The 17,333-nt window shown below is 37.6% G+C and overlaps 2 protein-coding genes across 5 annotated transcripts in view; one reads left to right on the top strand and one right to left on the bottom strand.

The window, feature by feature from the left end:
• ANKRD22 (ankyrin repeat domain 22) overlaps window positions 1-17,333 on the bottom strand; it is a 221,210-nt gene that overhangs the window by 83,716 nt on the left and 120,161 nt on the right. The gene's annotated exons all lie outside the window — the stretch shown is intronic.
• LIPK (lipase family member K) overlaps window positions 8,081-17,333 on the top strand; it is a 30,500-nt gene continuing 21,247 nt past the window's right edge. The window contains exons 1-5 of one of the 2 annotated variants that reach the window (XM_064373672.1): window positions 8,081-8,185; window positions 10,348-10,465; window positions 14,346-14,445; window positions 15,434-15,543; window positions 16,830-16,966. In XM_064373672.1, coding sequence (XP_064229742.1) covers window positions 8,081-8,185; window positions 10,348-10,465; window positions 14,346-14,445; window positions 15,434-15,543; window positions 16,830-16,966 — 570 coding nt within the window. Of the gene's footprint in view, window positions 8,186-10,347; window positions 10,466-14,246; window positions 14,446-15,433; window positions 15,544-16,829; window positions 16,967-17,333 lie in introns of both variants that reach the window. The other variant, XM_012454718.2, reaches the window with a different exon arrangement.

The raw sequence follows: 17,333 nt of genomic DNA, 5'->3' as shown, positions 1-17,333 counted from the left end.
ACCATTTACCATTTTTTAGAAAGGCCTTTATGTTCTCATTCCAATGGCCTTGAGCATGAATATTCTTTTTATGATCAGGGTCATCTGAAGAGGAATATGAAGCGAATTGATTGTCAAGAGTGACACCCCTGCTTATGAAATTAATAATTTGTGGAGGACACATCATTCTCCTTTTCTGCTGCTTTGTAATAAATAGCATTACTGGGTGAGGCATGACAATGTGGTTCACACTAATGTCAATGATATTTAAGAGTAACATTCTCCTGTCACTCTCTTAATTGTAGACCTGATTAGAAGCTAGAAAGATGAAGATGAGCCAATTGGATGGACTAATATCCTTTCTAGACATAGAGAGATTAAATAATTATTCTTTAATTCTATGTGTCAAAATCAAGCTGTTATTATTTTTTGTTTTTACAAAACAGCTATCGTTTATTTTCTTTTTCTAGAAATAAGAAAGCAGTTTTTACCAGGTTTTCTTCATGTCTGAAAAGAGAAATCAATTCAAATATATAGCACTTTGGCTCATTTAGTACTTCAGACTGGAAATATGAGAATATGGAACTGAATTTTGGAATAACAATATGAAATTAAAGGTGTCATTTTACTTTGACATGACTTGGTCTCATTCCTTCACTGGCCTATCCTATCTCTCCTTTACTTTGTAAGGAAATTGAGGGAAAAATTACTTCCTCCACTGCTCTCCCTTTGTGGCTTATTTAATTTTTGCCTTTAATTTGAAGAACATCCTTTCAGAGCCTATTTTGCCAGGCAGGACAAGTACTTTGTCCTTCATATTATAGAAGACTTGTGAAATATAATACTCTTTTAAGATGTTTGTTATATATATATATTTTTTTCTGCACTGGCATTTTATTTCCCATTCATCCTAAGACTCTTTTTCTTTTCTGCTTGCCTCTAGGCTTGGAGCACAGAGCTACTGGCCTCTTAACCTATTTGAAAATTCCATCTAAGTTGCCCTAGTCCTTATTCCTCATTCAAATATGCGAGGTGCTTAATTCTCAAATCTACAATTTTTAGGACTGGATATCCTATTATGTAAAGATTTCCTTTTATTCACTTGTTAATAGTCTCCTTGCTCTTCCTGATTCATTGTCTTTCACTCTGTGGGTGGGGAAAAACAGGGAAGCAATTTAAATCTACTTTCTGATGAACTTCACCACTAATAGTTGTGAGTCACTGTTTTTTGGTAAGAGATTAAAAGTATTAGAGCTTTATGAAGGATGCTGAGGTAGGAGCAAGACAGATCCTAAATCTTTGTAAACATCCAATGGGTTTTGATTTAAAATTTCAGATAAAAAGAAAATGTGGCAGATACCAAAACAGTCTAATTGATAAACAACAGTCTTCTGGCAAACCCAGTCATTTGTATGGCTGCCAAGAATCCCTTAATAAACAATAACTATGGGATACTGCAGAAATGATTATTACAAGATGGAAGTACTAAAACTTTTGAACTTTGCCACTAAGAAGACACCTAGGACATTTACTCACAGGTCACTGAGTTTAAATTTACACTTAATTATTTCTAAATGTCATAACCTTTGCTATTATTGAGGATAATTCAAGCTAATAAATTTATCAAGGAAAATACATAACTGATAAGCAAATTAGTGGAAGACAGAAAATGTGTATCCCCAGTGATCAAATATAACCATTTCATTTTGGAGTAATTCTTCTAGTCTTTTTTGAAGACCATACTTTTTCATTTATTTGTTTTAGAAGTTTAAAAACAATAAAAATTTAAAATATATAATAGTTGCTTAAATAATATTTTTGCTTCTATAGCCCTAAAGTTTGCAAAACTCTGTAAGTGACTGCAAATTTTTAGGTTGGCATATAAAATTTGTGTCATATTTTTAAATAGTTGCTAAGGATGCACTTTATGGCACATTGTAAATATTAGTAGTTTAAAATTAAATTGTTACACATTTTTCAAAATGAATCCAATAGAATAGTGATTTGATGCCTAATATCATCATGCCTAATTTTATATATATATATAATTTAGAAAATTTTATGTATATATAGATGTACATATATAGAAGGAAGTCAAGTATGAGATGAAAATTTTATATATATACACTTAGAAAATTATATATATGTATAAATTTTAATCCCATTTGTCACATCTTCCTTGGGCTGTGAGAATGTCACACATTTTGCTTGCATTTTATTGCACATGTTGACATCAGCTTTGTCTTGTGTTTTTTATTTGTTTACCAGGTAACCTGTATACACAAGATATTTTCTATTTTCATATTTCTGGACCCTATTCTATTTTTTACTTTGCCACTCATAAGAATTTTATACTCAAATCTGTTAAGACAAAATTGCTACTCCCTTGCAATCTTCCAATGAGTTATACTGTAACCAAACTTTCCAACCTCTATTAATACTTTGAAAATATTTTTATAAGGGGGAGTAAGACTCAGTGAAAAGAAATTGAGTAAATAGATACTGTTCAAATTCTAAATTGACATTTGCTAGCAGTGGAAAAACAACGATTATAATGAATAAGCCTATAGATGTTCAGTCCACAGTATATAAATTATAAATTAAATAGGTAAAGTATTCTATATAGTTAAAAATGAAAATTATTAGAACTAAAAAGTAAACAGAAATTCTTGACTGGTCTTAAATTATTCTATTTGAGAAGTGTTGGTACAAAATATGTTGTTATTTTTCGTAAGTCAATTGAAATAATTGTACCATATTCAGTATGAGCAAAACTAGAGACATAAAAATTTTAAAAGTTATAAATATGAAGTATTTGTATTTATAATATAAAGTATAATATGTGATTCTTGACCTTAAGAAGCTTATGAACTAGTTGGAAAACCAAGACATCCATCTGAAATAATTACAGAAACAGAAGATGTTATAACAATAGCTACCATTTATTGAAACTCAAGCATTGTTAGATGTTTTATAGGCATTATTTATCATCTTATTTATCACATCTTAATCATCTTAAGCCAACCCTACATGTAGGTGTTATTATTCTCACTGTACAGATAAGAAAATCAAGTTTCGGAGAAGTTTAATTGCCTAGCAAGAGTCACACAACTAATAATAAAAACAGTGACAGTCAGTAGTTAGGAAGTGTCTACAGTGTGTGGCTTCATTAGGAAGCTAGTGATGGAGTTGAGACACAGGAGCTGTGGCTCATCGTCAGTTTTGCTCCCCACAGTTGAAGCTCTGAGAGCTGCATTCTCATGGCTGCCATATCTTCTGAAGAACAGAGTTAGAATTTTAACTCAGAATCCTTCACAAAGCATTCAGGGATTCATCATTAGCGTTATTTTACCATTGATCAAACCGAGATTCATCAGAGAGTCATCTGTAGGAACCGATCTCTTTGCATTTTCTAAACTTAAGAGTTTTCCAAACTTAGAGCTTAGAGTTTCCTGTAGGGTCTTTGTACCTGCACACTCTGGCCAATTCTCACCTCCATTTATGAACATAGTGAAGAATTAGGGTGGGGACTAGTTAAGAATGCTCTCCAAGCATTGCCATAAGTGTTCGCTTAATAAGCCTGATAGTTCCTATTACAGGGAAATAAGAAAAATAGAATTAAGGTCTCTATTACTTCTGATACTCTTTAGTTCCTATTACAGGGAAATAAGAAAAATAGAATTAAGGTCTCTATTACTTCTGATACTCTTTTGTTGAGAAATTGCTATCCTTGATTTTACCATCAATGTATTTGTCAGTGTAAAATGCATTACTTATGACAGCTGCATACATAGAATCCTCGTGCATTTCATGTATAATATTTTTACCAATATAAAATCAAACGTGCATCAAGGCAATATTCTCTTGAAAGTCTCATATTTCCCTCTGTCTGCAGTAAGTAGAGAGATTGGGGGCAGGGGACGAACAAAAAGCAACTTTGGAAAAGGGAGATTTTTGAGCATAGGAGGAGAGTGTTACAAGTAATGTACCTTTTTCCAACCAAATTACAACCAAATTTGAGTAAAACTAGCAGCTCTCTCCACAGTCACGTAGAGCATCTGTCTGAAGAAACTTTTTAAGTTTCCAATTTTTGCCCACTTATTTTAGCCTTTCCTTCATTATATAGATATTTTGGTACAGTAAATAGAGAAAGAAATATTAAATCAGCATTTAATAACTCATGGACACAAAGAGGTGAACAACAGACACGGGGGCCTACTTGAGGGAGGATGGTGGGAGGAGGAAGAGGATCAGAAAAAAAACAATTCAGTACTAGGTTTAGTACCTGGGTGATGAAATAATCTGTGCAACAAACCTCCATGACACAAGTTTATGTATATAACAAACATGCACATGTACCCTTGAACCAAAAATAAGTTTTAAAAAAGACTGAAGAAAAGTAGGTTAAATAAAGATAAATAGAGTCTTGATTGCAGGACTACAGTGAACCTTAATTATAAGCTAAGATTCTCCAAATAAGTGATGTTTATAGCATTTATATAAGTGTATACATATACGTGTGTGTATATATATATGTGTAGTCTGACTCTCCAAGCAAGTTTTACACACACACACACACACACACACACACTCTCACACAGTCTATGACTCTCCAAGGAGGTCACATATATAATATGCACACATACATATATAGTTCAACATATATTTGTCCATGGCCTTTTTATATAAATAGCATTTTATGGGAGTCATGTTTTATAGGACAACAATGTGAAATTACTCTATAATCTATTATAGAGTATATCTATAATAAAATATACAATAAATAAAATCTGTAGTGATTTAATCTGAGTACTTACAATCAAGGGTCTCATCTTTAAAAACTGAGAATCCCCTGGAATTTATCATTTCTGCTTTTTTTCTTAGTCTCATATCCTCATATGCATTAGTGTGAACGAGTAGAATGTTGATGTGGGATGCATGAGAAGGCAATATTCATCAGAGAGCTGTCACAGAAACAGGTCAAAGAAATAAAAAAAACTCAGTATTATTGGGAGAGGTTCCTGAATCAAGCATCCTTGCCCAACAATTATAGTTAATACTATAAGGCTTGGATAGGCAAAGCGGGTAAGAACATCCCTCATAAGAGGTGTTGGAAGACAGGCTGTTTAGATTGGACTTGACACTCCTTACTAAATGGAAAATGTAGACTCTTCTTGCTGGGGTGTGTCATCCTTCTATATCCAGATCCGTATAACACAGGGAAATGAAATAAAAGCAGCTGATGGGCTGTACGTCATGATTTCAAAAGGCAATCTGTCATGGCTAGTATATCCTAGTGCCACCCCTTGGGGCTAGATCCCAGCTCTTCCTATAAGCAGCCCATTGCAACTTTACAGCACCCACAGGCTTAGCCATTTCGAAAGAGAGTTGGATCTGCTCCAACACAGGGACCCCAGGTTTATTTACCAGTGATCCTGACTCAGAGGCCTCAAAATGCCAACCACTCAGCAGAAATGAGAGCATCTAAACTGTCAAAGCCTTGAGAGAGAAGACCAATTTTTACAAATTTCCCTACTACTTTGCCATATAATATAATCCTGAGGTAAGGATCTGATCAACATCAAAGCTTACTCTCAGTGAGGAATGATAAAGTGGAATAAAATCAAACCAGTAAAGCAATATGTAATATAAAGCAGTGAGTCAAAACAAAACAAAAAAACTGTAAGTATAGGAACTTCCTGCAATTTACTTACTACAAACACACACAATTTTCCCACAAAATACACGCTATTTTGTCGGTTACATTTTTGTGAATTAACTTGTAAATCTCTATGATTTGAAAAATATATTTCAAGTCCAAGTGACAAAAGCCACAAATAAAAAAACAAAAACAAAAACAAAAAAACAGTGAGTCAATCTGGCATAGTTATTAGATTAAATAACATATTCATTTACTCCTTCGTCCATCCATTTTGTTGGCAAACATTTATAAAAACCTCCATGCTAGTTCTTAGAGAAACAGAAATGAGAATGAAACAGTTTCCCTTCTGAAAAAACCCAACCAGTCTGGTTGTTTTTTAAACTTTAGAATGCATATGAACCACCTGTAATGATGGTTTAAAATGCAGATTCCTGGGCCACACACCTGCAATAGATTGTCCTTCAGCTGTGCTGGGGTGAGGTCTAAGGTTTTCAGTGTGAGGTCTAAGAGTCTTCAGTGTTTTTCACGGTGATTATGGATGCCTGTGGTTTATGGGCCATACTTAGAAAAACACTAGTTAGACACACAGAAGCCAGAGAGCCCCAGTAAAACTAGCCTGAATGGACTGAGTGGTTAAGAGCATAGTCTTTATGTGTATTTCCTAGAGTCAGGCAACCTGAGTTCAGATTCTGCCTCCATGACCATCTGTTGACGTTGAGCAAATTACTTGACTTCTATAAGACCCAGTTTTATTTTAAATAAAATGGGGACAATATTTCCTGTCCTTTTTTTTTTCTTTCTTTCTTTTCTTTTTTGAGACAGGGTTTCACTCTATCAATCACCCAGGCTGGAGCACAGTGGTGGCACCATCACAGCTCACTGGAGCCTCGACCTCCTGGGCCAAGGTGATCCTCTCACCTCAGTCTCATGAGTAGCTGAGTCTACAGGTGCATGCCACTATGCCCAGCTAAGTTTTTGTATTTTTTTTTTAGAAACAGGGTTTTCCATGTTGCCCAGGCTGGTGTTTTACTCCTGGACTCAAGTGACTGGCCCACCTCGGCCTTCCAAAGTGCTGGGATTACAGGCATGAGCCACTATGTCCAGCCCAATATTTCCTAACTTTTAGAATTATTTTGAGGCTAAAATGAAATAATATATGTCTGACACATTACTTGGTACATAATAGGTGCTCAATGCATAGTTGTAATAACAAAAATAATTATTGCTTCTGAAGGTGATATTATTATTGCTGCCATAGAGATGCACCAAAATTAAGCCATATCAATCTGTATTAATTTATATGTCAATATATTACTACACAATAATAAAACAGATTAGCAGGGAGGGTGTGTTTTCTAACTTAATTTGAATATCTGTATTTTATAAATAAGTGTAAAAGGAAGCTCTTCTGAAAAATATTCTCCTTGGTTGTTTTTGCAAAGTTGTTTTTTTGCTTTAAATTTAAGTAGTTTTAAAGACAAATGAAAAATACTCATAATCTTTTTCTCTCCACAATGTTCACAATTGTTTAAAAAAGCTTAAATAATAATGTCTTTCTTATGATAAAGTAATACTGAATATAGAAAATTTAGAAAGTGTGAAAAACACTTTAAAAATGAGAAAATAGTCATCCAAATATTCACCATCTAGATATAACTATAATTACAATTTGGTGTTTAGACTTTTTTTGTATTATGGTTTGAGTCATTGAACTCAAAATATATGCACAATTTGAATTTTGTTTTTTTCTATATATTATATAGTAGGAATTTTTACATATCACACATTAGTATTTGATGACTGAATAATTCCATTTTTCTCACCCATAATTTAGGCCACTAGTCTCTTACTTTGGGAAATTTTACTGTCTTAAGCTATATAATAATAAATAATTTTATATCTAGTGTTTATATATACATCATTTTTCTTTTAGTTAGATTCCTGAAAACAAAATTACTGAGTGAAGGTTATGAATACTTTTAAATTTACAAGACATGTCAACACATTTTTTTCATAAAGCTTTTGCCAATGCTCATCTCCACCATCCGAAGAAAGTACCAAATAATCTAATAACTAGAGATACTAAATGTGCTTTGATTAATTTCTTGGCCATTATATTTCTTTTCTATAAATTATCTATTCCCTCTTTTGTCCACTTATCTACTGGAAACTTGATTGATTAGTTTCTATGTTCCTTTTCATTTATTCCCTCCTTTCTTCTTTCCTTGTGGCTTTTCTTTTCTTACTAAAAAGTCATTTTAGATTTTTCATGGAATGAATGTTGTATAATTCAGTATTCTACTGGTTAAAGCACAGTCTAGAAGTATGTTTCTGCTCTCTCTCACAGCAATGTTATAAAAAGATTACACCAAAGTTCACTTTGTGGAATTTCTCTTTGATGACAAATACATTAAATTTCCTTTCCCAGGCAGACCCCAAATGTGGCAGCTTTTAGCAGCAGCATGCTGGATGCTTCTTCTTGGATCTGTGTATGGTTATGATAAGAAGGGAAGCACCACAAACCCTGAAGCTAATATGAATATTGTAAGTCATTTATTAAGAAAATAATGCTAAGATAAGGAATTCTTCATATTTCATCATTTTAGATACAACTAGTGTTCCTTCTTGGTTTTCAACAATTCCTCCAGTGACTAAATCTGTGCTTCGTCCCCTGTTCCTTGACATGGCTAACTAGTCTAAGAATTAAAAGATCTGATCCAAGTTGGAACAGAAATATTCCATCTCCTCGTGGTTTGAACTACCATACAGCAGTGGCTTCCTAAAAAGAAGTTTCATGAGCTAATATGGATGATCTCTACAGAATATCTTTGAGTTTTCCCTGAGGTTTTTGATAGAGCAGTTCCTTTGATTTTTGTGAGCTAGGCTAATGCACTTTTTTGGTTTAATAAGTCAGCGTTGATTTCTGTTGTTTATTACCAAAGTATTTTAATATTCAGGAATTCATATCAGAAATGGAATGAAATAGTGTTAGGCAAACAAAAAAAGGGCAAATGACAAATATCCACTACAGACTTCATTCTGATAATATGCTCCATTCTCCTATATAAACAGTGTACAATTGCGTCCTGTACCATACACAAGCTGTATTAGAACCATAAGAATGAAACTGCTGAAGTGTTTTAAATTAGTGTCTCTTCTTGTTCCTCTCTCCAAAGTATCCAACAAGTACCCCTGATCTCCTACTGTACTGCTGAACTGACATAATTTTTCTCTCTCTAGTATGAGTGATTTTTGGTTTTTAATCCTTCTATAATGATAATAAGAACAATCATCTCTAAATCTCTTGTTTTATGTTAGGCATTGTTCTACATATATTACATATAATCCTCATAATGTCACACAGCCCGTCTCCAGAGCCTGGGCTCTTCGCCACTGCTCTATGTAGCCCATAATTTATACACGCATCTCTGTCTCTGACATGGGAAAATGCATAATCCTTTGATAAAGGCATAAGCTTTAGAGTCAAACTTACTTTGGCATTAATCTTGTTTTTATCTCTTTCTGGTATATACTCTTGGACCAATTGTTATTCTACCTGAACGTCAATTTTCCCATCTGTAAATGGTACAATTCTATCTCAAATTCCTCTTGTAAGGTTAATGAGAAAAGGAATGTAAACTTCTACGCAGAAGATAAACAATAATTACTAGTTCCCCTCTTTTTCATATATCTGTGGGTGGGGTATCTTCTCTGACCCCTCTAGGCCCACTCTCTGTTCTTTAACACCTTTCTCTCTGCCCAAAAGGCTGAGCTGTAAGGACAGGTCAACAATCTCCCTTGACTTTTGGTTTTCAGTTCAATTCAGCCAATGGAAATTGTGAGCAGGAGATGAGAAGGAAATTGGCAAGTAAGGTTTGATTTTTTATTACCCTGGCTTCCTTCCTGTGAAGTCAACTTAGATAAGCTGTCTCCCTCAATTTGGTTATCTCAGCTTGACTTTCTCCTTCTGGGTTCTGGTAACTGCTTCCTCCCATCTTCTTTCAAGTCTGTTTGGTCATAGATCACTTGTTATTAGCCACAGGGTACTCCACAGTTCCATGTGGTTTCCCTCATTAGATGACCATATAATTTTTCATCAAAACAAACTAGGGTGCTTTAATGATACCAGGCCAACAGGCAAAACCAGAGTATCCTGAGCAAGCAAGAGTGTAGGGTCACCCCACCCAGACTTACCTATGCCTCTGTATGTAACTCCTTCTAGAAATCCCTCTTAAATTATTCTCATAGGAATATTACATGCTGTCATAGCAAATAGACTGATAAATAGTAGGTGCGACTTAGAGTACTTCATTGTGGCCAGGCATGGAGATTCACACCTATAATCCTAGCACTTTGGGAGGCCGAGGCAGGGGAATAAATGACTTGAGCTCAGGAGTTTGTGACCAGCCTGGGCAACATGGTGAAATCCCATCTCTACAAAAACATACAAAAAATTTAGCTGGGTGTAGGGGCGGGTGCCTGTAGTTCTAGCTACTTGGAAGGCCGAAGGTGGGAGGATTGCTTGAGCCCAGGAGGCAGAGGCTGCAGTGAGCCAAGATCACACCACTGCACTCCGGTCCAGGGAATAGAGTGAGATCCATATCAAACAAACAAACAAACAAACAAATAAAGTACTATATTGTATTTCATGTGTAGAAATTAAGAGATTATGACATGAAGATATCTATTTCCTTTCTTCTTTTTAGAGCCAGATTATTTCTTACTGGGGTTATCCTTATGAAGAGTATGATATTGCAACGAAAGATGGTTACATCCTTGGAATTTATAGGATTCCACATGGAAGAGGATGCCCAAGGAGGACAGGTATTATTTATTTTACTGTGAAAGGAAAAATGCCTAAAGCAGAGATACTTAGATGTTCTGGGAGAAGTCAAGCAGTTTTTGTTCTGAAATCCTTAGCAGTCTCTTCCATTGGAGGAGAAAGATCACCCCCACCTCTCTGTTTAATTTGTATAGCTTTGAAGTTTTAAGTCACTTTTACAGACACTATTTATTTGGTCTCTCCTTTTCTTCATGACTTATCTTCCTTTCAAGCAAACACAAAAACACATCATGTTCTTATCTTAGTGATACCACTGTCCAGTTTTGAAAACCAGGAACCTAGGGGTTATTCTTGATACCACCTTCTCCCTCACCTTCTACATGCAACCTGTCATCGCCATCTATCAATTTTGCCTTCTAAATTTCTCTCTAATCTGAAAACTTTAAGCTTCAATAATCATTCAAAGCCAGGTTGGGACATAATGTCTTCAAGTACTATGATGCCTTCTCACTGGTATTAAACTACTTGTAAGTCAGTTGTAGATCCAAGTCTGTGTGATTTTATTGTTTAAAGTAAATATGACCCTATTAGCTCCCACCTAGCAGCAGCTTCTCAGCTACTCAAACCACCATCTAGTTGAGCCTAGTTGCCTTCACTCCAGCCTCCACCATGTCCATCAGGGTGACCCAGAAGTCCTACAAGGTGTCTACCTTGGGCCCCCCGCCTTCAGCAGCTGTTGGTACAGGAGTGTACTCAGTGCTTGTATCAGCTCCTTGAGCTTCTTCCAGGTGGGCAGCAGCCTTCTGGGTGGCCTGAAAGCCACCAGCATGGGTCTGGGTGAGGTCTATGCTGGGGCTGGTGATATGAGAGGCATCAAAGTTCTCACTGTGAACCAGAGTCTGACGAGCTCCGGAAAGCTGGAGGTGGCTCCCAACATCTATGCTGTAAACAGCCAGAAGAAGAAGCAGATCAAGACAAGTTTGCCTCCTTCATTGACAAGGTGTGCATCCTGGAGCAGCTGAACAAGATGCTGGAGACCATGTGGAGCCTGCAGCAGCGGAAGACAGCTGGGAGCAACGTGGACAACATGGAGAGCTGCATCAACAACCTTCTGTGGCAGCTGAACACACGGGACCAGAAGCTGAAGCTGGAGGCGGAGCTTGGCAATATGCAGGGGCTGGTGGAGGACTTCAAGAGTAAGTACCAGGATGAGATCAGCAATCATATAGAGATGGAGAATGATTTTTCCTCATTAAGAAGGTTGTGGATAAAGCTTATAGAACAAGTGGTCTTGCCTAGAAGGGCTGCTCCAGGAGACGAGGAAATCCATCTAGCTGCAGTCCCAGATCTCGGCCACATCTGTGGTCCTGTCCATGGACAACAGCCGAGTCCTGGACATGAACGGCATCATCGCGAGGTCCCCGCCCGGTACCAGGAGATCGCCAGCAGCAGCTGGGCCAAGGCTGAGAGCATGCACCACCAGATCAGGTATGAGAAGCTGCAGACTGGCTGGGAAGGCTGAGAATGAATTGATCATAGGAAGAGGATCTTTCAGATGAACCGGAACATCAGCCAGCTCCAGGATGAGACTGAAGGCCTCAAAGGCCAGAGAACGCGGAGCAGCGTGGGGAGTTTGCCATTAAGGACTTAACGCCGAGCCTGCAGAACTGGAGGCCGTCCTGCAGCGGACCAAACGGGACAGGGCACTGTAGCTTCGCAGGTACCTGGAGCTGACGAAGTCAAGTGGGCCTTGGGCATCGAGAGCGCCACCTACAGGAAGCTGCTGGAGGGCAAGGCGAGCCAGCTGGAGTCTGGGGACACAGAGCAGGAGTATCCATAGGAGGACTAGCAGTGGCTACCCAGGTGGGCTGGGCTCGGCCTCACGAGCTCTGGCCTCAACTATGGCCTGGACTTCCAGTGCAGCTCTGCCTCTGACGGGGACTCTGCCTCTTTCAGCTGCACCAGCTCCTGCAGGGCCATGCTGTGAAGAAGATTGAGACCTGCAATGGGAAGCTGGTATCTGAGTCCTCTGATGTCCTGCCCAAGAGAATGGCCACGGCAGCCCTTCTCAGCTTACCCCTCCTGTGGCTGACCCATAGCCTGCTGGGGAGACAGCTGTGCAGGAGAGCATGGGCAACTGGAGACCCATCGGACGCACAGCCCTACCCCTAGGCCCACCCTAGAGGGCAAATTTACTGCCTAGGGTACACCGCTTGTCCTTGCCTCCTACTAAAAAACCAATTCTATTTTTTTTTTTTTTCTAAAATAGAGCCTCAATTATCCTCAGGAGTCTCTGGGGGAAAAAAAAAGACCCTATTAGTTTCCATCAGTTCTGTGCTTAAACGTCATTAAAGAGCCAATTCTAGCTCCCACAATGCAGGGGGCTATCTGTGTGTGTGTGTGGAGGCGGGGGCGGGGGGGGGGGCCGCGGGGGAGGGGGGAATGAGCAATTCATTCCCCAGAAACTATTTGCTTTTGCTTTCTTCTCTCTCTTCTTAGCTCATTTTATACTTTGACATGTCGAATAACAAAAATTCTCAACATCAGAAAGACTAATTATTTAAAGAAAAATTCTAGATTACTAAAAAGAGAGGAAGATATAATGGTGTTGCTGGCTTTACCCAGCCAATCATTTCCCAAAATAGCTCCGTAATTACAAATAATTTTGTAAATACTCAAGAGAACTTTTAAGTCTCTCCAAACTTTTCTCTAGTCATTTCTACCACATAGCTGCCAAAGTGCATGTGACAAAAAGCTGTACAATCAGAAACTCTCTCTCTAATCTGAGATCCCTGTGATGTGTCTCAGACACAGATCAGAGAGGCCTGATGGTACTTAACTATTTAATGATACTTAACTTTGGCAGAGTTAGTAACACCTCTTCTTTCCCTCTATTCCAAAAGGTGGATAAATGGACATAGACTCTTAGTTCCTTGTTGCTGATGGCTGAAGGCTCTCTGTGAGTCCAACCTACTCACTCTCAGGAAGCCATTCTAGCTCTAAAAGTGGCCTGAGGTACAGTCCTGAGATATCAACACAGCATCACAAACCACTTATAAAGGAGAGGAAAAGCCTTGTCATTTCTTCCGTCTCTTCTCTCTTTTTCAACACTTTTCTCACTTCCTTCTTTTTGCTTTTTCTTTCTTAGTTAAAATGTTCTTATTTTATACTGGGAATAGGATTTTGCAGCATATCATCAATTTTAAATTGTGTACATTTCTACCTATAACCTTGCTTTTTGCTAACAATTCAAATGAAATGAAGCAGTGCCTATAAAACCTAGCACAGTGCTTGACATTCAATGAGCATTCAACAAATGGCATTTTTAAATTGTTTTTATCTTGAAAAAAATTTTAAGTTTTTAATCAGATGAGCCTTGAAAAATATGTTATTAATATGAATAACAGTAATAGAGCTAATATTTACTGTGCCAGACAGCCTTTTACATGTTTTAGTTCTCAATGAATTCTTATAAATACCCGAGGAGATAGCATTTGTTGTTATTTCCCATTATACAGATAGGTTAACTGAGGCACAAAGGAGTTCATGCATATCAGAAGCGTTTCTGAACTAGGGCAATCTAATTTCCACACGTACATAACCCAATACATTATATATAATCCTTTACAAATGAGAAAACAAGACAGAATATAAATAACTTACCCAAGTAATTAGCTCAGAAGGGACTAGATCCCAGGTTTGCCTGGCATCAGATTTTATCTCTTAGCCCTTCTTCTATACTACAGAAATTCAGGATTGAGATATTTCTTGTAGACACTGAGGAAGTTCAGACATGAAATTCTTGTTGCCTGTGTTTTGCAGCTCCAAAGACTGCTGTGTATTTGCAGCATGGCTTAATTGCATCTGCCAGTAACTGGATTTGCAACCTGCCCAACAACAGCTTGGCTTTCCTTCTGGCAGATAGTGGTTATGATGTGTGGTTGGGGAACAGCCGAGGAAACACTTGGTCCAGAAAACACCTTAAGTTGTCACCCCAATCACCAGAATACTGGGCCTTCAGGTAAGGAGAAACCTACTAATGAATAAAGTGTGTACTTTGCTCATGTATATATATAAACACCTAGTGATATTTTTCCTTTTTGTGTCCAAATGCACCCAATGGAATCCATAAGAAGGAAACAAACCTTTCTTTCTCTACCCAGAGTTTCTTCACAGGCTCTAAAGAACTGTCATTATTATTGCATGGCTGTTTGAGAACTCCTGCCTCCTTCCTGGTGCCTGTGTGTGAGTGTGTGTGTGTATGTCCTGGGGGTAGTAAGAGGAAAGCCTGATTACAGAATGGCTAAGCAGCAATGTCGCCAGCAGCGGCACCTGGGGGTGCTGTCTGCTTCAGAAGTCACGCCTACCCAGTCACAGGGGCAAACTCATGCACTGGCATAGGAGCTAAGAACCATGCCTTGGAGGTCATAAAATCCCTGTGTTCCTTGGCCTCCTTGCCTGCCTTCTTTCTGGAAACCATTGGCATTTCCTAATTCTATACCACAGTCCATTGTACCCTTGTGAATGACTAGATAATTTCCTAGGTAAGTATCTCTTAAACTATACACAGGATCAGAAGTAGATGAAGTCACTGATAAATATACAGATTACTGGGTCTCTTCCCAGGGAATTCTGATTCAGTCAGTCTGGGCTGAGGTCTGCAAATCTGTTTGCTTTATTATTCTTTCTTTGAATAAGCATTCCAGGTAATTGCTCTTTTCAGAGGAGTTTGGTAAATCTGTTATAGAATTAATGACAAGTAAAGCAAGAAAAGCATCAGTAGGCCTTAACAAATCAGATTTTTCTGATTTGAGTTTCTTAAAAATTTTGACTTGCAATCAAGGTGACAGACATCCTTTAAAGTTGCATAGATGCCTAATATTATATATTGATACTAGTCTTATATTTAACAAAATCAAAGTATTCATGTTTGCCCTGAATGTGTTTAAATGTTCTAGGTCTAACAATGAGATGACTTTTCTAATTGTGTTATTCCTTCTTTTTGGTAGTTTGGATGAGATGGCTAAATATGACCTTTCAGCCACAATCAATTTTATCATAGAGAAAACTGGACAGAAGCAACTCTACTACGTGGGCCACTCACAAGGCACCACCATAGGTGTGTTTGGGGCAGATGCGATCAGAGAATGTCAGGGGCTCTTCTTCCATATTCATGGAAGGGGGTCAGTATTTCTTCTCTCTGTGCAGTCTCTAGCTTGGGGGCTTGAATTAGGAAACCATTTCCTCTGGCTAATTTCTGAAGAGTAAATTAAATAGTAATGACAATAGGGAATTTTCCTTCAATACTAAATTTGGAGGTTGATAGATAAGCCTGAAAGAGGGAGAATTATTCATTTATTTGTTTGTAAACCTAACAAACATTTGTCAGACACTGTTATATGCTGAGGAAGCAGAAATAAATATGGTATTCATTCTTTCTTTGAATATCTCACAGTCTAGTGAGGGACACAAGAAAGAAAGCAGAGATTACAAAACTCCGTGATTATATGCTACAATCAGTATGACTTTTAGTTGTCAGGGAGGCATTGGAGTAGGCCAGATGTGGGTTGGGCGATGTTGGCAGTGTTGTGAGGCCCATTTGTCTCCCTACTGCTTGGCTAGAGAACTCAACAACACCAACAGGATTTCCAGCAGTCTATTTTCTATATCTTAATTATAATCAGGATTCTCGTGTAAAGTAGGTCTTTACATGCTTGTACTGCATCACTCATCTTGCCTACATTCTCTCACTGGAAACTGCAAACATCTGAAGCCACTATCATCCATACTCCACAAATGGTTGAATTGAAGAATTCTTTCTAATGGTGATACTCCCAAGTAACATCTTACATTTCACATATTTAATAAAGATTATACACACAAAAATCATCCTATAAGGATTTTATAAATCATCTGATTTGCTGTGAACTCAACCACTACTGCCCCTAAAAAATTAGGGGTCACCAGAAGGAAATTTAATCTACTAAATTCAACAAACCAATGATTTTATAAAAATCATCCTATAAGGGTTTTACCATCCACATTCACAGACTGAGAAAACCACGACTCACAGAGGGAAGGTCACACCGCTAGTAAATAGAAAGTCAAATTTAGAGCCCAGTTTTGTCTGATACCAGGATTATGGTGAAGCTGGAATGGGCTTTGGAGTTTACCTAGACATGACCCACAGTAGATGCTTGAACCCTCTCTCCTTGCACTCCCCAGGGAACACTTTATTCTGAACTAGCCAGTTCCACCCTTGAGAAATTGAGAAATTATTCTCTACAAATGGTAATAATTGTATGTTGTTTTTTGTTTTGTTTTTAATATGGCTATTTTTACTATCATTTAAAATGAACAAATAATTATCTGAAAACTATGAACTAGTGTCTTCTTCCATTTCAGCTTTCATAGCATTTTCTACAAACCCAGAACTGGCTAAAAGGATTAAGATATTTTTTGCACTGGCTCCAGTCGTCACAGTGAAATACACCCAAAGTCCTATGAAAAAACTAACAACTCTTTCCAGGCAAGTAGTCAAGGTATGTGACTTCCCACGTTTTAATCTGAAATAACTAAAGTAGCTCTGTTTCCACTGATTTCAACAGAAGACCAATGACATTTTACAAACTTCTGAAAAAATAATAGGTATTCAAGATATTCATGTAAATTCACTGATGATGTGTGCAATCTTATTAGCAGAGTTCAGGGAATTCCCCGTTGCTAATCTACCCTACTTTCTTCATCTTTGTCTAGAAATGTGTCTCCTCTGCCATGCCATGCCTGAACCACAGAAAGGGAGAGCTTATTTGAGTGATTGGTTTGTTGAATTTAGTAGATGAAATTTCCTTCTGATGATCCATAATTTTTTAGGGGCAATAATGGTTGAGTTCACAGGATGGAATCAGA

Source organism: Aotus nancymaae, unplaced genomic scaffold, assembly GCF_030222135.1.
Source record: "Aotus nancymaae isolate 86718 unplaced genomic scaffold, 86718_ANA_hifiasm-v0.15.2.pri h1tg000010l, whole genome shotgun sequence".
Lineage (NCBI taxonomy): Eukaryota > Metazoa > Chordata > Mammalia > Primates > Aotidae > Aotus > Aotus nancymaae.
The sequence above is the reverse complement of the archived record's forward strand: the minus strand, read 5'-3'. Positions and strand labels throughout refer to the sequence as shown.